The 15,722-nt window shown below is 41.3% G+C and overlaps 1 protein-coding gene across 2 annotated transcripts in view; it reads left to right on the top strand.

Moving 5' to 3' along the window:
• LOC143960348 (protein crumbs homolog 1-like) overlaps nucleotides 1-15,722 on the top strand; it is a 194,849-nt gene that overhangs the window by 57,010 nt on the left and 122,117 nt on the right. For both annotated transcript variants that reach the window (XM_077468986.1, XM_077468894.1), the window contains exons 3-6: nucleotides 4,799-4,994; nucleotides 7,541-7,680; nucleotides 9,791-9,973; nucleotides 13,112-13,225. In XM_077468986.1, the coding sequence (XP_077325112.1) occupies nucleotides 4,799-4,994; nucleotides 7,541-7,680; nucleotides 9,791-9,973; nucleotides 13,112-13,225 (633 nt within the window). The remainder of the gene's footprint in view (nucleotides 1-4,798; nucleotides 4,995-7,540; nucleotides 7,681-9,790; nucleotides 9,974-13,111; nucleotides 13,226-15,722) is intronic.

Genomic DNA, 15,722 nt, shown 5'->3' with positions numbered 1-15,722 from the left:
TTTACTGACAGGAAACTAAGAAAAAAGTTTTTTTTTCAACATTTTTGGTCTTCTTTATTATTTATTCATTTATTTTTGTTGTAAAAAAAAACAGCAGTGCTTAAATACCATCAAAAGAAAGCTCTATTTGTGTGAAGAAAATTATAAAAATCTCACATGGTTACAGTGTAGCATGACCGCACAATTGTCAACCAAAGTGCGATAGCGCTGAACAAAAAAAAATTCTGCCCACTTTAGCACAACTTTTGATACAGCCCCCTATCTCTTGTATTCCCTAAATCCTCCTCCTCATCTCTTCATTCTGCAGTGATCTCCCCTCTCCACATACACATCACAGCCTGGTACAAGGAGAAGGATGTACATGTGAGTGAATGGGGAGATGCAATGCTCAGACATTCCTTCAGTGATCAATCGCAGTTTAATCTGTTAAGCTGTGGAGGAGCCATTGTAACTGGACACCAAAGACAACCAAAACCTAATCCATTTAGAAGAGCAAAAGAAATAAACATCAAAGGGGCAGCCAATGTGACCTTCCTGGATTTCTAGTATATTTATTGGGAAGGTGAAATGGTAACGTATTAAATAATTGGCGAGAACAGTCCCGACATTAACAATATTCAATGTAAAAAAAAATGTATTCAAGTAAATGTAAACCTAATCACTAAGAACCATAGAAGCTTCAACATTTTAATTTAATTCCAAAAAAATTTCTTTTCATTTTTTATTTTTACATTTAATATTCACATTTTTATAATATAACATTTTTATTTTATATATATATATATATATATATATATATATATATATATATATATATATAAAACAAAAGGGTATAAAATAGGCCCACAATACCCCACTCATCGCCTATTTCAGCAGACCAAACATTCAGAGAAATAGTAAAAATATATAATAATGACCTATCGAATTAGTCTCGAGGGTCTATAGGGCAGCAGCCGTTAAAATTAAAAAAGTCATAAAACAAATAGTACACAAATAAAAATCAGTTCACGTCCTGAAAGTATCAGTACTAAAACAGCGCTAAACAATAAAAATAAAGTCCCAAATAGTAGCATATTGATCAAAAAATAAATTGTGCAGAAAGGGTGACAATGATGGTATGATCAACGCTGTAAGGTGATAATAATGTTCATCAAAAAGTGCTGTAACTACTCCATCCACCAGGGTTGCACCAGTATTTCACCACGTGAAGCTCGTATCCCCTCAGGGGGTTAAACTCACCAGATACAAGAGTAACAAGCGCCTTTAAGGGAATAATCCCATTTCTGTCTACCACAATTCAAATGTCCTCCACCAGGGTTCGTCTGCCAACAACGCTTCCACAACGTCATAAAATATAAAGAAATTTGTACATAGCGTAATAACATTTTTTATTAAATAATGGTCACACACATATAAAAACCCTTATGTCAATCTGCGTACATTTAGTAAGAAAAAAATAAGCATAAGAACATCAGTGTGTTCTGACACCGTTTTAGATGGATGCCAGGAACTTTCCCCATGTGTCTTTCTGCTGACACTGTGTCACTTTCTGGGTCTGGTTAGCGGTGGAACGCAACTGTAACTTCCGGTCAACGTCGCATAGGCCACGCCCATATATATATATATATATATATATATATATATATATATATATATATATATATATATATAAAATATATATTCTTTATTGATAGAAGTAGGCAAATTGGCAATGCAGTGTGTGATGAGTGATACAAATACAGATATTTCTTTTAATTATTGTAAAATTTTCAGCTTGCGTTTGAAATATTCCCTGGTGATCCTGCCAAGAAAGACCTGATTGAGGCACTTTATAGGGTAACAACGCATTGCCTTTGTCTTTAATTCGTTCTCCTGTGTTTTTAAGTTGTCACATGAAACTGAGCGAATATTATATAGAGAACTTTGTGCAAATATCATGCATACCCCCAAAAAAAATATCTATACATATAAATACGTGTGTGTGTATATATACTGTGTATTTATATATATATATATATATATATATATATATATATATATATATATATATATATATATATATGAGAGAGAGAGATATGTGTGTGTGTGTGTGTGTGTGTGTGTGTATATGTATGTGTATGTGTGTATATATATATATATATATATATATATATATACACAATGTATACATATAGTATCTTACAAAAGTGAGTACACCCCTCACATTTTTGCAAATCTTTTCTTCTGACTGGGTGTACTCACTTTTATTGCCAGCAGTTTAGACATTAATGGCTGTGTGTTGAGTTATTTTGAGGGGACAGCAAATTTACACTGTTATACAAGCTGTACACTCACTACTTTACATTGTAGACAAGTGTCATTTCTTCAGTGTTGTCACATGAGAAGAAAAGATTTATAAAAATGTGAGGGGTCTACTTACTTTTGTGAGATACAGTGTGTGTGTATGTGTATGTGTGTATATATATATATATATATATATATATATATATATATATATATATATATATATATTTTTTTTTTAGATTTACAGTATATATTATATATTTTATTTTTTAGCATCACAAGTTAAGAAAACATTCATATATATATATATATATATATATATATATATTATGATATTTGCACTGAGCCCCATTTATGTTTATAAAAGGACCTCTAATTATTTAACATTGGTGAGCATAGAAATTTTATTTTTTTATTTTTTTTCAGTTTTGTTACTTTTCTGTCTTCAGACTGCATAGAAACCAACATTTTTTTGCAAGACGATATCGGCAAATAAAAATCTTTGCTTGTACAGAGTAATTCTAAATAATGGCCAGGTGGGGGCGTACAGGTGTGAAAGTTGATGGCGTTATTTCTTTGCCACAAAACAGAAACAAGAGGATCTGCCCAATCACTGCCAAAGTCTCAGTCTCGTGTTTTTGGCATTGTACTGCCACCTACTGTCAATATCAGTACACAGTTTCTAACTGTCATTATTAGTGATGGAGCGCAGTAAAAGCTTTCTTAGAATAAAAGTCATTTACACGTCTCACTCCATTACATATCCCAAAAATAAGAGGATTGTGCCACATTTCAGGACGGTAGACTGAAAAAATAAAAATCAGTCCTTTACCAGCCACTGGCCAGACGTACATCCAGAAGCCATTTGTTTTAAACTGCATACAACTTTAACCTTTTGGCATGTGCGCCAGGACGGCTACAGCGTGGGCCTAAAATTCCAGGAGGGCGTACATAGACATCCTGCCGTTCTCATGCTGCCCGTGCTTTGTGATCGCCGAGCCCTTGGGACTCGGCTGATCAAAGATCGGGCAAATGGCCAATCACAGCAGGTCCTTTTACTTTCGTGATCAGCTGTCATTGGCTGACAGCTTATAACGTGGTAAACAGAAGCCGGTTATTGGCTTTTTTTCTCACGCTATCAGCATGAAGAAAAGAAGAAAGCCGGTAACCGGCTTCTATTAGGACATCGGGCCCACCAGTGCCATCTATCAGTGCCCATCAGTACTGCTAATCAGTGCCCATCAGTTCTACTAATCAGTGCAATCAGTACTGCTAATCAGTGCCCATCAGTTCTACTAATCAATGCCATCAATCATTGCCCACCAGTACTGCTAATCAGTGCCCATCAGTACTACTAATCGGTGCCATCTATCAGTGCCCATCAGTACTGCTAATCAGTGTCTACCAGTGCCATCTATCAGTGCCCATCAGTATTGCTAATCAGTGCCCATCAGTACTGCTAATCAATGCCCACCAGTACTGCTAATCAGTGCCCATCAGTACTACTAATCGTGCCATCTATCAGTGCCCATCAGTACTGCTAATCAGTGCCCACCAGTGCCATCTATCAGTGCCCATCAGTTCTACTAATCAGTGCCATCTATCAGTACTGCTAATCAGTGCTCACCAGTGCCACCTATCAGTGTCCGTCAGTATTACTAGTCAGTGCCATCTATCAGTGCCCATCAGTACTACTAGTCCGTGCCATCTATCAGTGTCCATCAGTACTGCTAATCAGTGCCCACCAGTGCCACCTATCAGTGCCCATCGGTTCTACTAATCAATGTCGTCTATCAATGCCCATCAGTACTGCTAATCAGTGCCCACCAGTGCCATCTATCAGTGCCCATCAATACTACTAATCGGTGCTATCTATCAGTACTCATCAGTACTGCTAATCATTGCCCACCAGTGCCATCTATCAGTGCCCATCAGTTCTATGTCATCGACCAAATGTAGCTGCGTGACTCTATTAGGTCAACAATCCCACAAGCAATGGGCATTATTTTGGCAATGCCGTTGACAAAAAATTGCCATGTGATCATATTAGCATTGCCCATATTTGGACAATGTCATTGACCTAAAATGGCCATGTGACTATCTTAGCTCAATTATGCCACCAGCGTTGGCCATATTATGTCATCGACCAAATGTAGCTATGTGACTAGCAATGGCTGTTATTTAGGCAATGCCATTGACTAAATATGGCCATGTGGCCATATTTGGCAATTGATGTCACCATTATGCCTGCCCTTTTTGTTAGGTGTGGCTCTTAGGTGGGGAATTTCATGACAGCAGCTGATTTGACCAGTAGCCTGCTATCATGGGACAGTTTCCTGCGGGTTTGGGCTGAACCTTAGCTCGTCCTTGAGAAAGGACTAAAGGAATAAAAGAGCTCTCCAGCCAAGTCAGTGCGTGGCACAGCAAAGCCTCTTCAGATGTGATGGTGTCTCATTCTATCACATGTTTTTTTTTTAGTGATGAAAAATATCACCATCACGTTCTCCCTTCACAGGTGTCAACTGTGATATAGAGATAGACGAGTGCCAGTCAAATCCGTGTCAAAATGGTGCCACGTGTCGGGATTACGTTGGGTACTTCCTGTGTGAATGCCCCGCAGGGTACGCCGGTGAAGTGTGCCAACAAGACATTGATGAGTGTCAAAGCCAGCCATGTCTCAATGGAGGAGTTTGTCTGGATGCTCTTAACAGGTGATCTATTATTTTTTTTTATATATTTTATAAGAAGTCTTTTAGATTGTCGTTCTTGTATCATCATGTATCACCGGGGGTGCTAAAATCCCCACTCTAGGTGATGGCCTTGGAAGTAGAATATACTCGCTTTAGTGTTGGCTGCCTGGCAGGCAGTGGGGTGAGCACACGGGTGAATTAATTGTGCCTTGGGGGCCATAAAAGCAGCTTGAAGGCCTAAGCAACAATCTCCAATACCAGAATGGAACCATCGAAAGGGAAGACCTTCAAGTCTATCTTAACCCAACAATGAAAATGTAATACATTGCAAATGACTGGTCCTGCCGCTTTACTCTGGGGACTGAGGAAATGCTTCCTTCTGCCTACAGCAGACATGACATGGTTTCATCCTGATTGGAGCTATGGAGGCTCTTTTTCTAACCCCTTTCCACTCGAGCTATACCCGAAAAAGCCCCGCCAGAGCCCATGAACGTCCTCCCAGAGCCGCACCTCCCATCTGCCCCCTTGGGGTTCACATTGGGCATGTTCTGTGACCGCTGTGTCCTTTTGGACACAGATGATCACAGATTGCGGTAAAGGGCCAATCACAGTGGCCCTTTGCCATGTGATCAGCTGTGTCCAATCACGAACTTGCTGGTTATCGGCATTTCCTTTCCTCACACGTTGTCTGCGAGCACAGGAAAGGAGTGCAAACAACCGGCAAGGCTGACCGTTAAATGTTTACACTGATGATCGGTGCCACCCCATCAGTGCCCCCTCCTCAGTGCAGCTTCATTAGTCCTCATCAGTGCCCATCAGTGCCGCCTCATCAGTGCAGCCTCATTAATCTTCATCAATGCAGCCTCATCAGTGCAGCCTCATCAGCGCCCATTAGTGAAGAAGAAAAATTACTTTCCTTCAGTGCCACCCCATCAGTGCAGCCCCATTAATCCTCATCAGTGCAATATATCAGTGCAGCTTCATCAGTGCCCATCAGTGCAGCCTCATCAGCGCCCATTAGCGAAGAAAAATTACTTTCCTTCAGTGCCCATCAGTGCAGCCTCATTAATCCTCATCAGTGCAGTACATCAGTGCAGCCTCATCAGTGCCCATCAGTGAAGCCTCATTAGCGCCCATTAGTGAAGAAGAAAAATGACTTTCCTTCAGTGCCACCTCATCAGTGCCCATCAGTGCAGCCTCATCAGCGCCCACCAGTGCCTCCTCATCAGCGCCCACCAGTGCCTCCTCATCAGCGCCCACCAGTGCCTCCTCATCAGAGCCCATCAGTGCCTCCTCATCAGAGCCCATCAGTGCAGCCACATCAGCTCCTACCAGTGCCCCCTCATCAGAGCCCATCAGTGCCTCCTCATCAGCACCTACCAGTGCCTCCTCATCAGCGCCCACCAGTGCCTCCTCATCAGAGCCCATCATTGCCTCCTCATCGCAGCCCATCAGTACAGCCACATCAGCTTCTACCAGTGCCTCCTCATCAGAGCCCATCAGTGCCTCCTCATCAGCACCTACCAGTGCCTCCTCATCAGCACCTACCAGTGCCTCCTCATCAGCACCTACCAGTGCCTCCTCATCAGAGCCCATCAGTGCCTCCTCATCAGCACCTACCAGTGCCTCCTCATCAGAGCCCATCAGTGCCTCCTCATCAGCACTTACCAATGCCTCCTCATCAGAGCCCATCAGTGTCTCCTCGTCAGCACCTACCAGTGCCTCCTCATCAGCACCTACTAGTGCCTCCTCATCAGAGCCCATCAGTGCCTCCTCATCAGCGCCTACCAGTGCCTCCTCATCAGAGCCCATCAGTGCCTCCTCATCAGCACCTACCAGTGCCTCCTCATCAGAGCCCATCAGCGCCTACCAGTGCCTCCTCATCAGAGCCCATTAGTGCCTCCTCATCAGCGTCTACCGAATCCGCGGCGGGTTCCCGCATACCTCCCGGCGGCAGTTCACACTGCCCTATGCGAACTGCTGGGAGTGTCAGTGAAACGTTAATGACACCCCCAGATCAGTTCGCATATCGCAGTGCGATCTGCAAACTTGGACAGGAATCGGATCGCATGGTGTGAACACCCATGCGATCCGATTCTGCTGCGGACCAAAAAAAGGGTCCTGTGCGAGTTTGGGCCGTGTGCGATGCGAATTCAGCCATACTATCTGTATGGCTGAACTCGCATCGCATAGAGATCGGATGTGATTTGCACTGCAGTGCGGTGCGAATCACATCCAGTTCTCGTAGCCGCAGCGGTGTGAACCCAGCCTTAGTATGATTGATTAAATTAAAGTTCTGTTTGTCTCCAAAAAAAAAACAACAATGTCATATGTGTACAGTGTTGCATGACCAAGTAATTGTTATTCAAAGTGTGACAGCTGAAAAGTGTCCTGGGCAGGAAGGGGGTAAGAGTGCCCGGTCCTGAAGGGGTTAATACATGATACTGTTCCTCTATACGTTGTTACGTTGGTATGATCTCCGAGGCCTTCAACCTTTCATTGGATGATCTCCACACCGATGACAATTGTCGTGCACCACCCTAAATTGGATCTCCTGTATTTTTTAGGTTTCACTGCAACTGTGCTGACACCGGGTATGAAGGTGATACGTGTGCGATCGATATCATGGAATGTTCCTCCAACCCCTGTGTGAATAATGCCACCTGTGTGGAGGGAGTGAAGGGCTACACATGTGTCTGCTGGACAGGTCAGTGCCAACATTCCATCCCATCGTCTGCGTCTTTTAATTAAGACGATCGCTGACCCCCATCCGGATGAAGAACATTACACCCCCGACCCTAAAGTCACCCTTTGCCCAGATTATGACCAACCATTCTGAGGTCAACTCTCCTACCTGTATGGGCACCTCATGGGGCAATTTTTACATTTCTATTATAGGCCTCTTTATTTGGTGAGAATTTTGTCATTGCATATTAAATAATATATACATTGCTTTTTTATTTTTTTTGGGGAGTGGGAATAGGAAAAAAAATGTTTCATTTGTTTTAGTAAAACTTGTTTTACTTTAAATAAAAAGTATATATTTTTATTAAATATTTTATTTTATACAATCCAACAAATTTTTTTTTATTAAAACAAATGAAAAACATTTTTATCTTATTATTATTGATCAGAGTTAAAAAAAAAAATTGGGGGGGGGGGGGGGGGGCGGATGTGGGAATAGGAAAAAAAATGTTTAATTTGTTTTTGTTAAAAAAAAAACCAAAAAAAAGTTTTATGTGGATTTAAAAAAATATAATAAAAATGTGTACTTTTAATTTAAACTAAAAAATAGATTTTATTTTATACAATCCATAGAAAACACTTTTTTTTCTTTTTACTAAAACAAATGAAAAACTTTTTTTTTTTTTATTATTGATCAGTAAAATTGACAAGTAAAATAGTTTTACTTTAAATAAAAAGATATAGAAAACACATTTTTTAAATGTATTTTATTTTTTATTTTTTTGGGTGGGGGGGGGGGGGCAGGGGATAGGAAAAATGTATTCTCTATAAAATCCATAGAAAACACATTTTTTTTTCTTTTTACTAAAACAAATGAAATACATATATTTTTTTATTATTATTGATCAGAGTTAGAAAAAATGTTTTTCTTTAAATAATATTATTTTTATTATCTATTTTATTTTATAAAATCCATAGAAAACACTTTTTTTTTCTTTTTACCAAAGCAAATGAAAAACATTTTTTTATTATTGTTCAGAGTTAGAAGAAAATAGTTTACTTTTAGTTTACTTTAAGTAAAAAGCATATATTTTTAATTACATATTTTATTTTATAAAAACCACGTTTTTTTTTTTTTCTTTTTTTTTACTAAACAAATGAAAAACTTTTTTTTATTATTGATCAGAAAAAAAATTATAAAAAAATTGTTTTACTTTATTTGACCCCTCCAAAAGTGACACTAAGCCCTCTCGGTTAACACCAGCGCGATCTGTCATGGTCCAAATCGCATGACAAGTCGCACCCTATTTTTGGAAATGGAACTGTCCAAATTGGTGTGACCGATATGAAAAAAGACATTTCTGCACAATTTTTTTTTTTTTTTGGAGATGTCCGGTGAGACTTGCACAGACTGTGCATGAAGTCGCACAGATGTCAGCCAAGTCATGCCTGAAGTCGTACTGAGGTGTGGCTTTGAAAACATGCGATTTTTCAAGTTAAGTCACACAATTTCCACTTTGAAAGTCGGATTTGGTGTGAACGGGGGCTAAAGTGATGTTTCTGGTTTTGCAAATGAAAATAAAAAAAAATTATTATTTTGGTTCAATCTGAATGAAAAAAAAAAAGTAACAGTAAGAAACAAAAATTGAAACAAAAATTCAATATTAATGGTATGAAAAAAATAAAAATAAATATATATATATATATATATATATATATATATAAAACAATGTAAATATTAATGGTAAGAAAAAAAGAAATTAAATCTTAATGGTAAGAAAAAAATAGAAAAAAAAATAAAAACAGCAAAATAACAGCTAAGGGGAGAAGTGAAAGAAGAAGTTAAAACATTAGACCTATTTAAGGGTTACTATTAATATACATTTTATTTAATTTACATTTTATTTAAAAATAACAATAATTATCCCAAAGTCTGATGAGAAATGGACACCTTCATGTGTCGATCTCCCGGGTCCTTTACAGGGCTCACTGGTTCTTCCTGCCGACATCCATGTCAATATTGTTTGCAATTTCTGAATTTCCTATCCTCTGGCTTCCCGTGTTCATTGCCTGTTTTGTCTTATTATACATGTGATCCTTTTTTTATTTTATTTGTTTTTAATTTTTTTTAGGCTATTCTGGGAACAGCTGTGAGCTCGATGTTGATGAATGCGCAGAACACCCCTGCCTGAATGGCGCCCTCTGTCTTGAACGATCGAATGAGACCTTTTATATGACAGAGCCAGAGTTCAACACAGAATTCAGTTACGCCGATGCCGCAGGATACGTGTGTCGGTGTCAGCCGGGATTTACAGGTTAGTAGCAGATGACTGTTTCTTTATTATTTATTACAGGTATTTATATAGTGCTGATAATTTACAAATTATACATTCACATCAGTCTCTGCCCCCAAGGAGTGCTAATAATTTATATATTATACATTGACATCAGTCCCTGCCCTTGAGGAGCACTGAAAATTGACATACTATACATTCACCTCTGTCCCTGCCCCCAAGGAGTGCTGATAATTTACATATTATAATCAGTCCCTGCCCCTGAGGAGCACTGGTAATTTACATATTATACGTTCACATCAGTCCCTGCCCCTAAGGAACGCTGGTAATTTACAAATTATACATTCACATAAGTCCTTGCCCCCAAGGATGGCTGATAATTTTTATATTATACATTCACATCAGTCCCTGCCCCTAAGGAGCGCTGAAAATGTACATAATATACAGTCACATCAGTCCCTGCCCCCAAGGAGTGCTGATCATTTACATATTATACATTCACATCAGTCCCTGCCCCCAAGGAGTGCTGATAATTTACATATTATACATTCACATCAGTCCCTGCCCCCAAGGAGTGCTGATAATTCATATATTATACATTCACATCAGTTCCTGCCCCCAAGGAGTGCTGATAATTTACATATTATACATTCACATCAGTCCCTGCCCCTGAGGAGCACTGATAAGTTACATATTATACATTCACATCAGTCCCTGCCCCCAAGGAGTGTTAATAATTCATATATTATACATTCACATCAGTCCCTGCCCCCCAAGGAGTGCTGATAGTTTATATATTATACATTCACATTAGTCCCCGCCCCCGAGGAGCTTTCAATCCTAATGTCCCAGCCAGGTCCAGGCAAATGTTAGATTTTTCGTTGCCCCTACACATGATTGGGAACTTGAAGTGTAACTCTGCCCCTTTTGGCCTTGTTTCTGTTGAACCCGGAAGTGATGTCATGATGCTGCTCCGGGCCTCCTAGACCATAGAGATGAGCGGAAGCCATCTTTTCTCAGCTAATCTCTGTGGTCAGCTGGTGCAAACCCCCAGATCGGTTCTTGGGACTCATCCATCATGCTGGTAAGCAGCAGAAGGGGGGCTTTTTAAAAGTGATTCAGCTCTGATCACTTTTAGCGGTTGGAGAATAGCCGGCTGAAAAAAAACAATATCGACGTTTATAGCATATTGCCCCCACCAAGGAAGTCTTTTTTTACTATGGCCCGGTAAGGAAGTGGAAGACGTCTCACTTTGATTTTTATCAATGTGCCCCAGGGGACAGGCTACTACGGGAACTTCATCCCATCTTCTTAGGTGCTGTCTAAGGATAGCTGTGAGGTCAAACAGGACTCCTCCCTCCCTCTCAATGACCACCCGACAACGCAGCCAGCAAGGAGTAGGTTGTCTTGATGGATGTCAAAGCATTTGTCTCCTTGCTAGCTGCGTTGTTGGATAGCCATGAAGGGAGGGGGGCGCCTTGCCTGACCTGCTTTGATAGACTGCACTTTTCTTCATTGCCATGCCCTTGCTTGCTGGCCTGGAACATCTGATCTGGCACACCACCCTTGTCTGTGGAAAGTGATTGGCGACAAAGAAAGGAACTCCTTGCTAGCTGCGTTATCAGATAGCCACGGAGAGAGCGGGGCGCTCTGTCTGGCCTGCTTTGATAGATGGCTTATTTCTCCATCGCCATTGGCCTTGCTTGCTGGCCTGAAACATCTGAGCCAGAATACCACCTTATCTGTAGCAAGTGCATGGAGACAAAGAAAGGAGCCATCTCCTTGCTAGCTGTGTTATTGGATAGCCATGGAGGGATGGGGCGCCTTGTCTGGCCTGCTTTGCTAGATGCCCTTGTTTGCTGACCTCAAAAATCTGAGCTGACATGCCACCCTATCTGTAGCACGTTCTTGGAAACAAAGAATGGATCCATCTCTTTGCTAGCTGCGTTGTCGGATAGCCATGGAGGGAGGGGGCACTCTGTCTGACCTGCTTTGTAGACTGCACTTTTTTCCATCTCCATGCCCTGGAACATCTGAGCTGACATGCCACCCTATCTGTGGCAAGTGTTTGGAGACAAACAGAGGAGCCATCTCCTTGCTAGCTGTGTAATTGGATAGCCATAGTGGGAGGGGGTGCTTTGTCTGGCCTGCTTTGCTAAATGCCCTTGCTTGCTGTCCTGGAACATCTGAGCCGGCGCGCCACCCTTGTCTGTGGCAAGTGGCTGGAGACAAAGAAAGCAGCCATCTCCTTTCTATGTGCGTTGTCGGATGGCCACAGAAAGAGTAGGCATTCAGTCTGGCCTGCTTTGATAGACGGCACTTTTCTTCATTTTCATGCCCTTGCTTGCTGGCATGGAAAATCTGAGCTGGAATGCCGCTTAATCTGTGGCAAGTTCTTGGAGACAAAAATAGGAGCCATCTCCTTGCTAGCTGCGTTGTCAGATAGCCATGGAGGGAGGGGGGCGCACTGTCTGACCTGATTTGCTAGACGGCACTTTTCTCCATCTCCCTGCCCTTCTTTTGCTGGCCTGGAACATCTGAGCCGTTTTACCACCCTTGTCTGTGGCAAATGCTTGGAGACAAGGAAAGGAGCCCACTCCTTGATAGCCACACTGTCAGATGGCTATAGAGGTAGGAAGGAAGGGAGGAAGGGTGCCCTATATGACTATGCAGCTAGTTTTAGACAGCACATAAGAAGTTGGGACAAACTATTACACATAAATTGCCCCTCCACGGGGAACAGAACAGTCTAAAATCAAAGTGGGACTACTTAGAGCACACACAAAAGGAAAGGCTATCCTCAACGGCATGTATGAAAATCATCACGGTAATGACGCTTGTTAATGTTGCCTGTGGGGGTGGAGACCATGGCAAAAGGCAATTTGCATATAAGAAGTGCAAGTTAAAAAAAAAAACACTCCATCTAGTGGCCAAAACGTGGAATTATTATTATTATATATTTTTTTTAGGTATTTCAAATAAAGACCACATTATGGCCACTAGAGGGAGCTGACGATCACAGGAGATAATTATATTATAATACGGCAGACAATCATGGTGCCTGTTGAATGCTTAATGCACAGCAAGCATTTTATATATAGACCCCTATATGTTGACTGAAAAAAACTGACCTAACTTTTTTATTTTTTTCGTTTTCAGGGGAAAATTGTTCAGTGAACGTTGATGAGTGCACCTCCAGCCCTTGTCAGAATGGAGGGAGATGCATCGACCTAATCAATGGGTACAAGTGTCAGTGTGACCCGGGATATGCTGGTAAGTGACGATCTGTGTTTCAGTTTAGAACTCATAGAGCAGCGTTGCCCAACCTCCCCCGGCACCAGGGACCGTCCTCTTCACAGAAGAAGACCCCCTCTGCTGACCGGGAAGGGTGGGGGGGGGGGGAGTTGTTGGGGGTTTGCAGCCTGTCACTTCACCTGCCACTCACATCTTTATTTGTATCTGTACTTATTTATTTATTATTATTATTATTATGAGATAAATATATATATATTTTTTATTATTATTGAAATGTTTTATTTTTAAATCTTTCTATTTTTTATCTGTTTGGCTGATCACATGAGTGCCATTTAAAATGATTAATATTATTGAATTGATCTCATGTAACCAGCCAAAGAGATACAAATAAAGATTTTAAAAATATTTTTTTACAATAATAAAATTTTTTCTTCTTTTTTACCACAGTAGTGTGACAATCCCTCCACCTCCTGTCTAACTAATCACTCTCACCTTATGGCATGGACCCCTGTGCCAACAGGTAGTCATTCAAGCGGGTATCAAAAGGGTTAACACGGACCATAAACTTCTTTCACGTCTCCTAGATTCAAACACAAACTTCTCACATAAAGATGACGTCATGCGTAGCTCCTCCCCTGTACGCATTACGTTCAATCAGAACGCCGTCACCGGACTCCTCCCCCCTTCCCTTCATTAGCAGACGGAGGCACTTGGGGAAGGGGGGAGGAGCGACCGAACTCCCTAAAGACCCGGAAGCCGGCGGAGAGGTGAGTACCGATCAACAGAATTTTGATTGATCAAAAAAATGTATTGATTAATCGAGGAATTAATCTTTAATTTCCACAGCCCTAATAGATATATAGATATATAGATAGATATATAGATAGATAGACAGAGCGATAGAGATACAGTGACTACAAGTAGTATTCAACCCCCTGCAGATTTAGCAGGTTTGATAAGATGCAAATAAGTTAGAGCCTTCAAACTTTAAACAAGAGCAGGATTTATTAACAGATGCATAAATCTTACAAACCAAAAAGTTATGTTGCTCAGTTAAATTTTAATACATTTTAAACATAAAAGTGTGGGTCAATTATTATTCAACTCCTAGGTTTAATATTTTGTGGAATAACCCTTGTTTGCAATTACAGCTAATAATCGTCTTTTATAAGACCTGATCAGGCCGGCACAGGTCTCTGGAGTTATCTTGGCCCACTCCTCCAGGCAGATCTTCTCCAAGTTATCTAGGTTCTTTGGGTGTCTCATGTGGACTTTAATCTTGAGCTCCTTCCACAAGTTTTCAATTGGGTTAAGGTCAGGAGACTGACTAGGCCACTGCAACACCTTGATTTTTTCCCTCTTGAACCAGGCCTTGGTTTTCTTGGCTGTGTGCTTTGGGTCGTTGTCTTGTTGGAAGATGAAATGACGACCCATCTTAAGGTCCTTGATGGAGGAGCGGAGGTTCTTCGCCAAAATCTCCAGGTAGGCCGTGCTATCCATCTTCCCATGGATGCGGACCAGATGGCCAGGCCCCTTGGCTGAGAAGCAGCCCCACAGCATGATGCTGCCACCACCATGCTTGACTGTAGGGATGGTATTCTTTGGGTCGTATGCAGTGCCATCCAGTCTCCAAACGTCACGTGTGTGGTTGGCACCAAAGATCTCGATCTTGGTCTAATCAGACCAGAGAACCTTGAACCAGTCTGTCTCAGAGTCCTCCAAGTGATCATGAGCAAACTGTAGACGAGCCTTGACATGACGCTTTGAAAGTAAAGGTACCTTACAGGCTCGTCTGGAACGGAGACCATTGCGGTGGAGTACGTTACTTATGGTATTGACTGAAACCAATGTCCCCACTGCCATGAGATCTTCCCGGAGCTCCTTCCTTGTTGTCCTTGGGTTAGCCTTGACTCTTCGGACAAGCCTGGCCTCGGCACGGGAGGAAACTTTCAAAGGCTGTCCAGCCCGTGGAAGGCTAACAGTAGTTCCATAAGCCTTCCACTTCCGGATGATGCTCCCAACAGTGGAGACAGGTAGGCCCAACTCCTTGGAAAGGGTTTTGTACCCCTTGCCAGCCTTGTGACCCTCCATGATCTTGTCTCTGATGGCCTTGGAATGCTCCTTTGTCTTTCCCATGTTGACCATGTATGAGTGCTGTTCACAAGTTTGGGGAGGGTCTTAAATAGTCAGAAAAGGCTGGAAAAACAGATAATTAATCCAAACATGTGAAGCTCATTGTTCTTTGTGCCTGAACTACTTCTTAATACTTTAGGGGAACCAAACAGAATTCTGTTGAATTGAGGGGTTGAATAATAATTGACCCTCTGAATAAACTTTTCACTATTTAAAAAAAAATTAAACAAAGAAATAACATTCTTTTTTGCTGCAGTGCATTTCACACTTCCAGGCTGATCTACAGTCCAAATGTCACAATGCCAAGTTAATTCCGAATGTGTAAACCTGCTAAATCTGCAGGGGGTTGAATACTACTTGTAGGCACTGTATATATATATAT

This window comes from Lithobates pipiens, unplaced genomic scaffold (assembly GCF_037356315.1).
Source record: "Lithobates pipiens isolate NorthernLeopardFrog02 unplaced genomic scaffold, aLitPip1_a1.2 Scaffold_1, whole genome shotgun sequence".
NCBI classification, from domain to species: Eukaryota; Metazoa; Chordata; class Amphibia; order Anura; family Ranidae; genus Lithobates; species Lithobates pipiens.
Note: the sequence above shows the minus strand (reverse complement) of the source record. Positions and strands in the feature narration are given on the sequence as shown.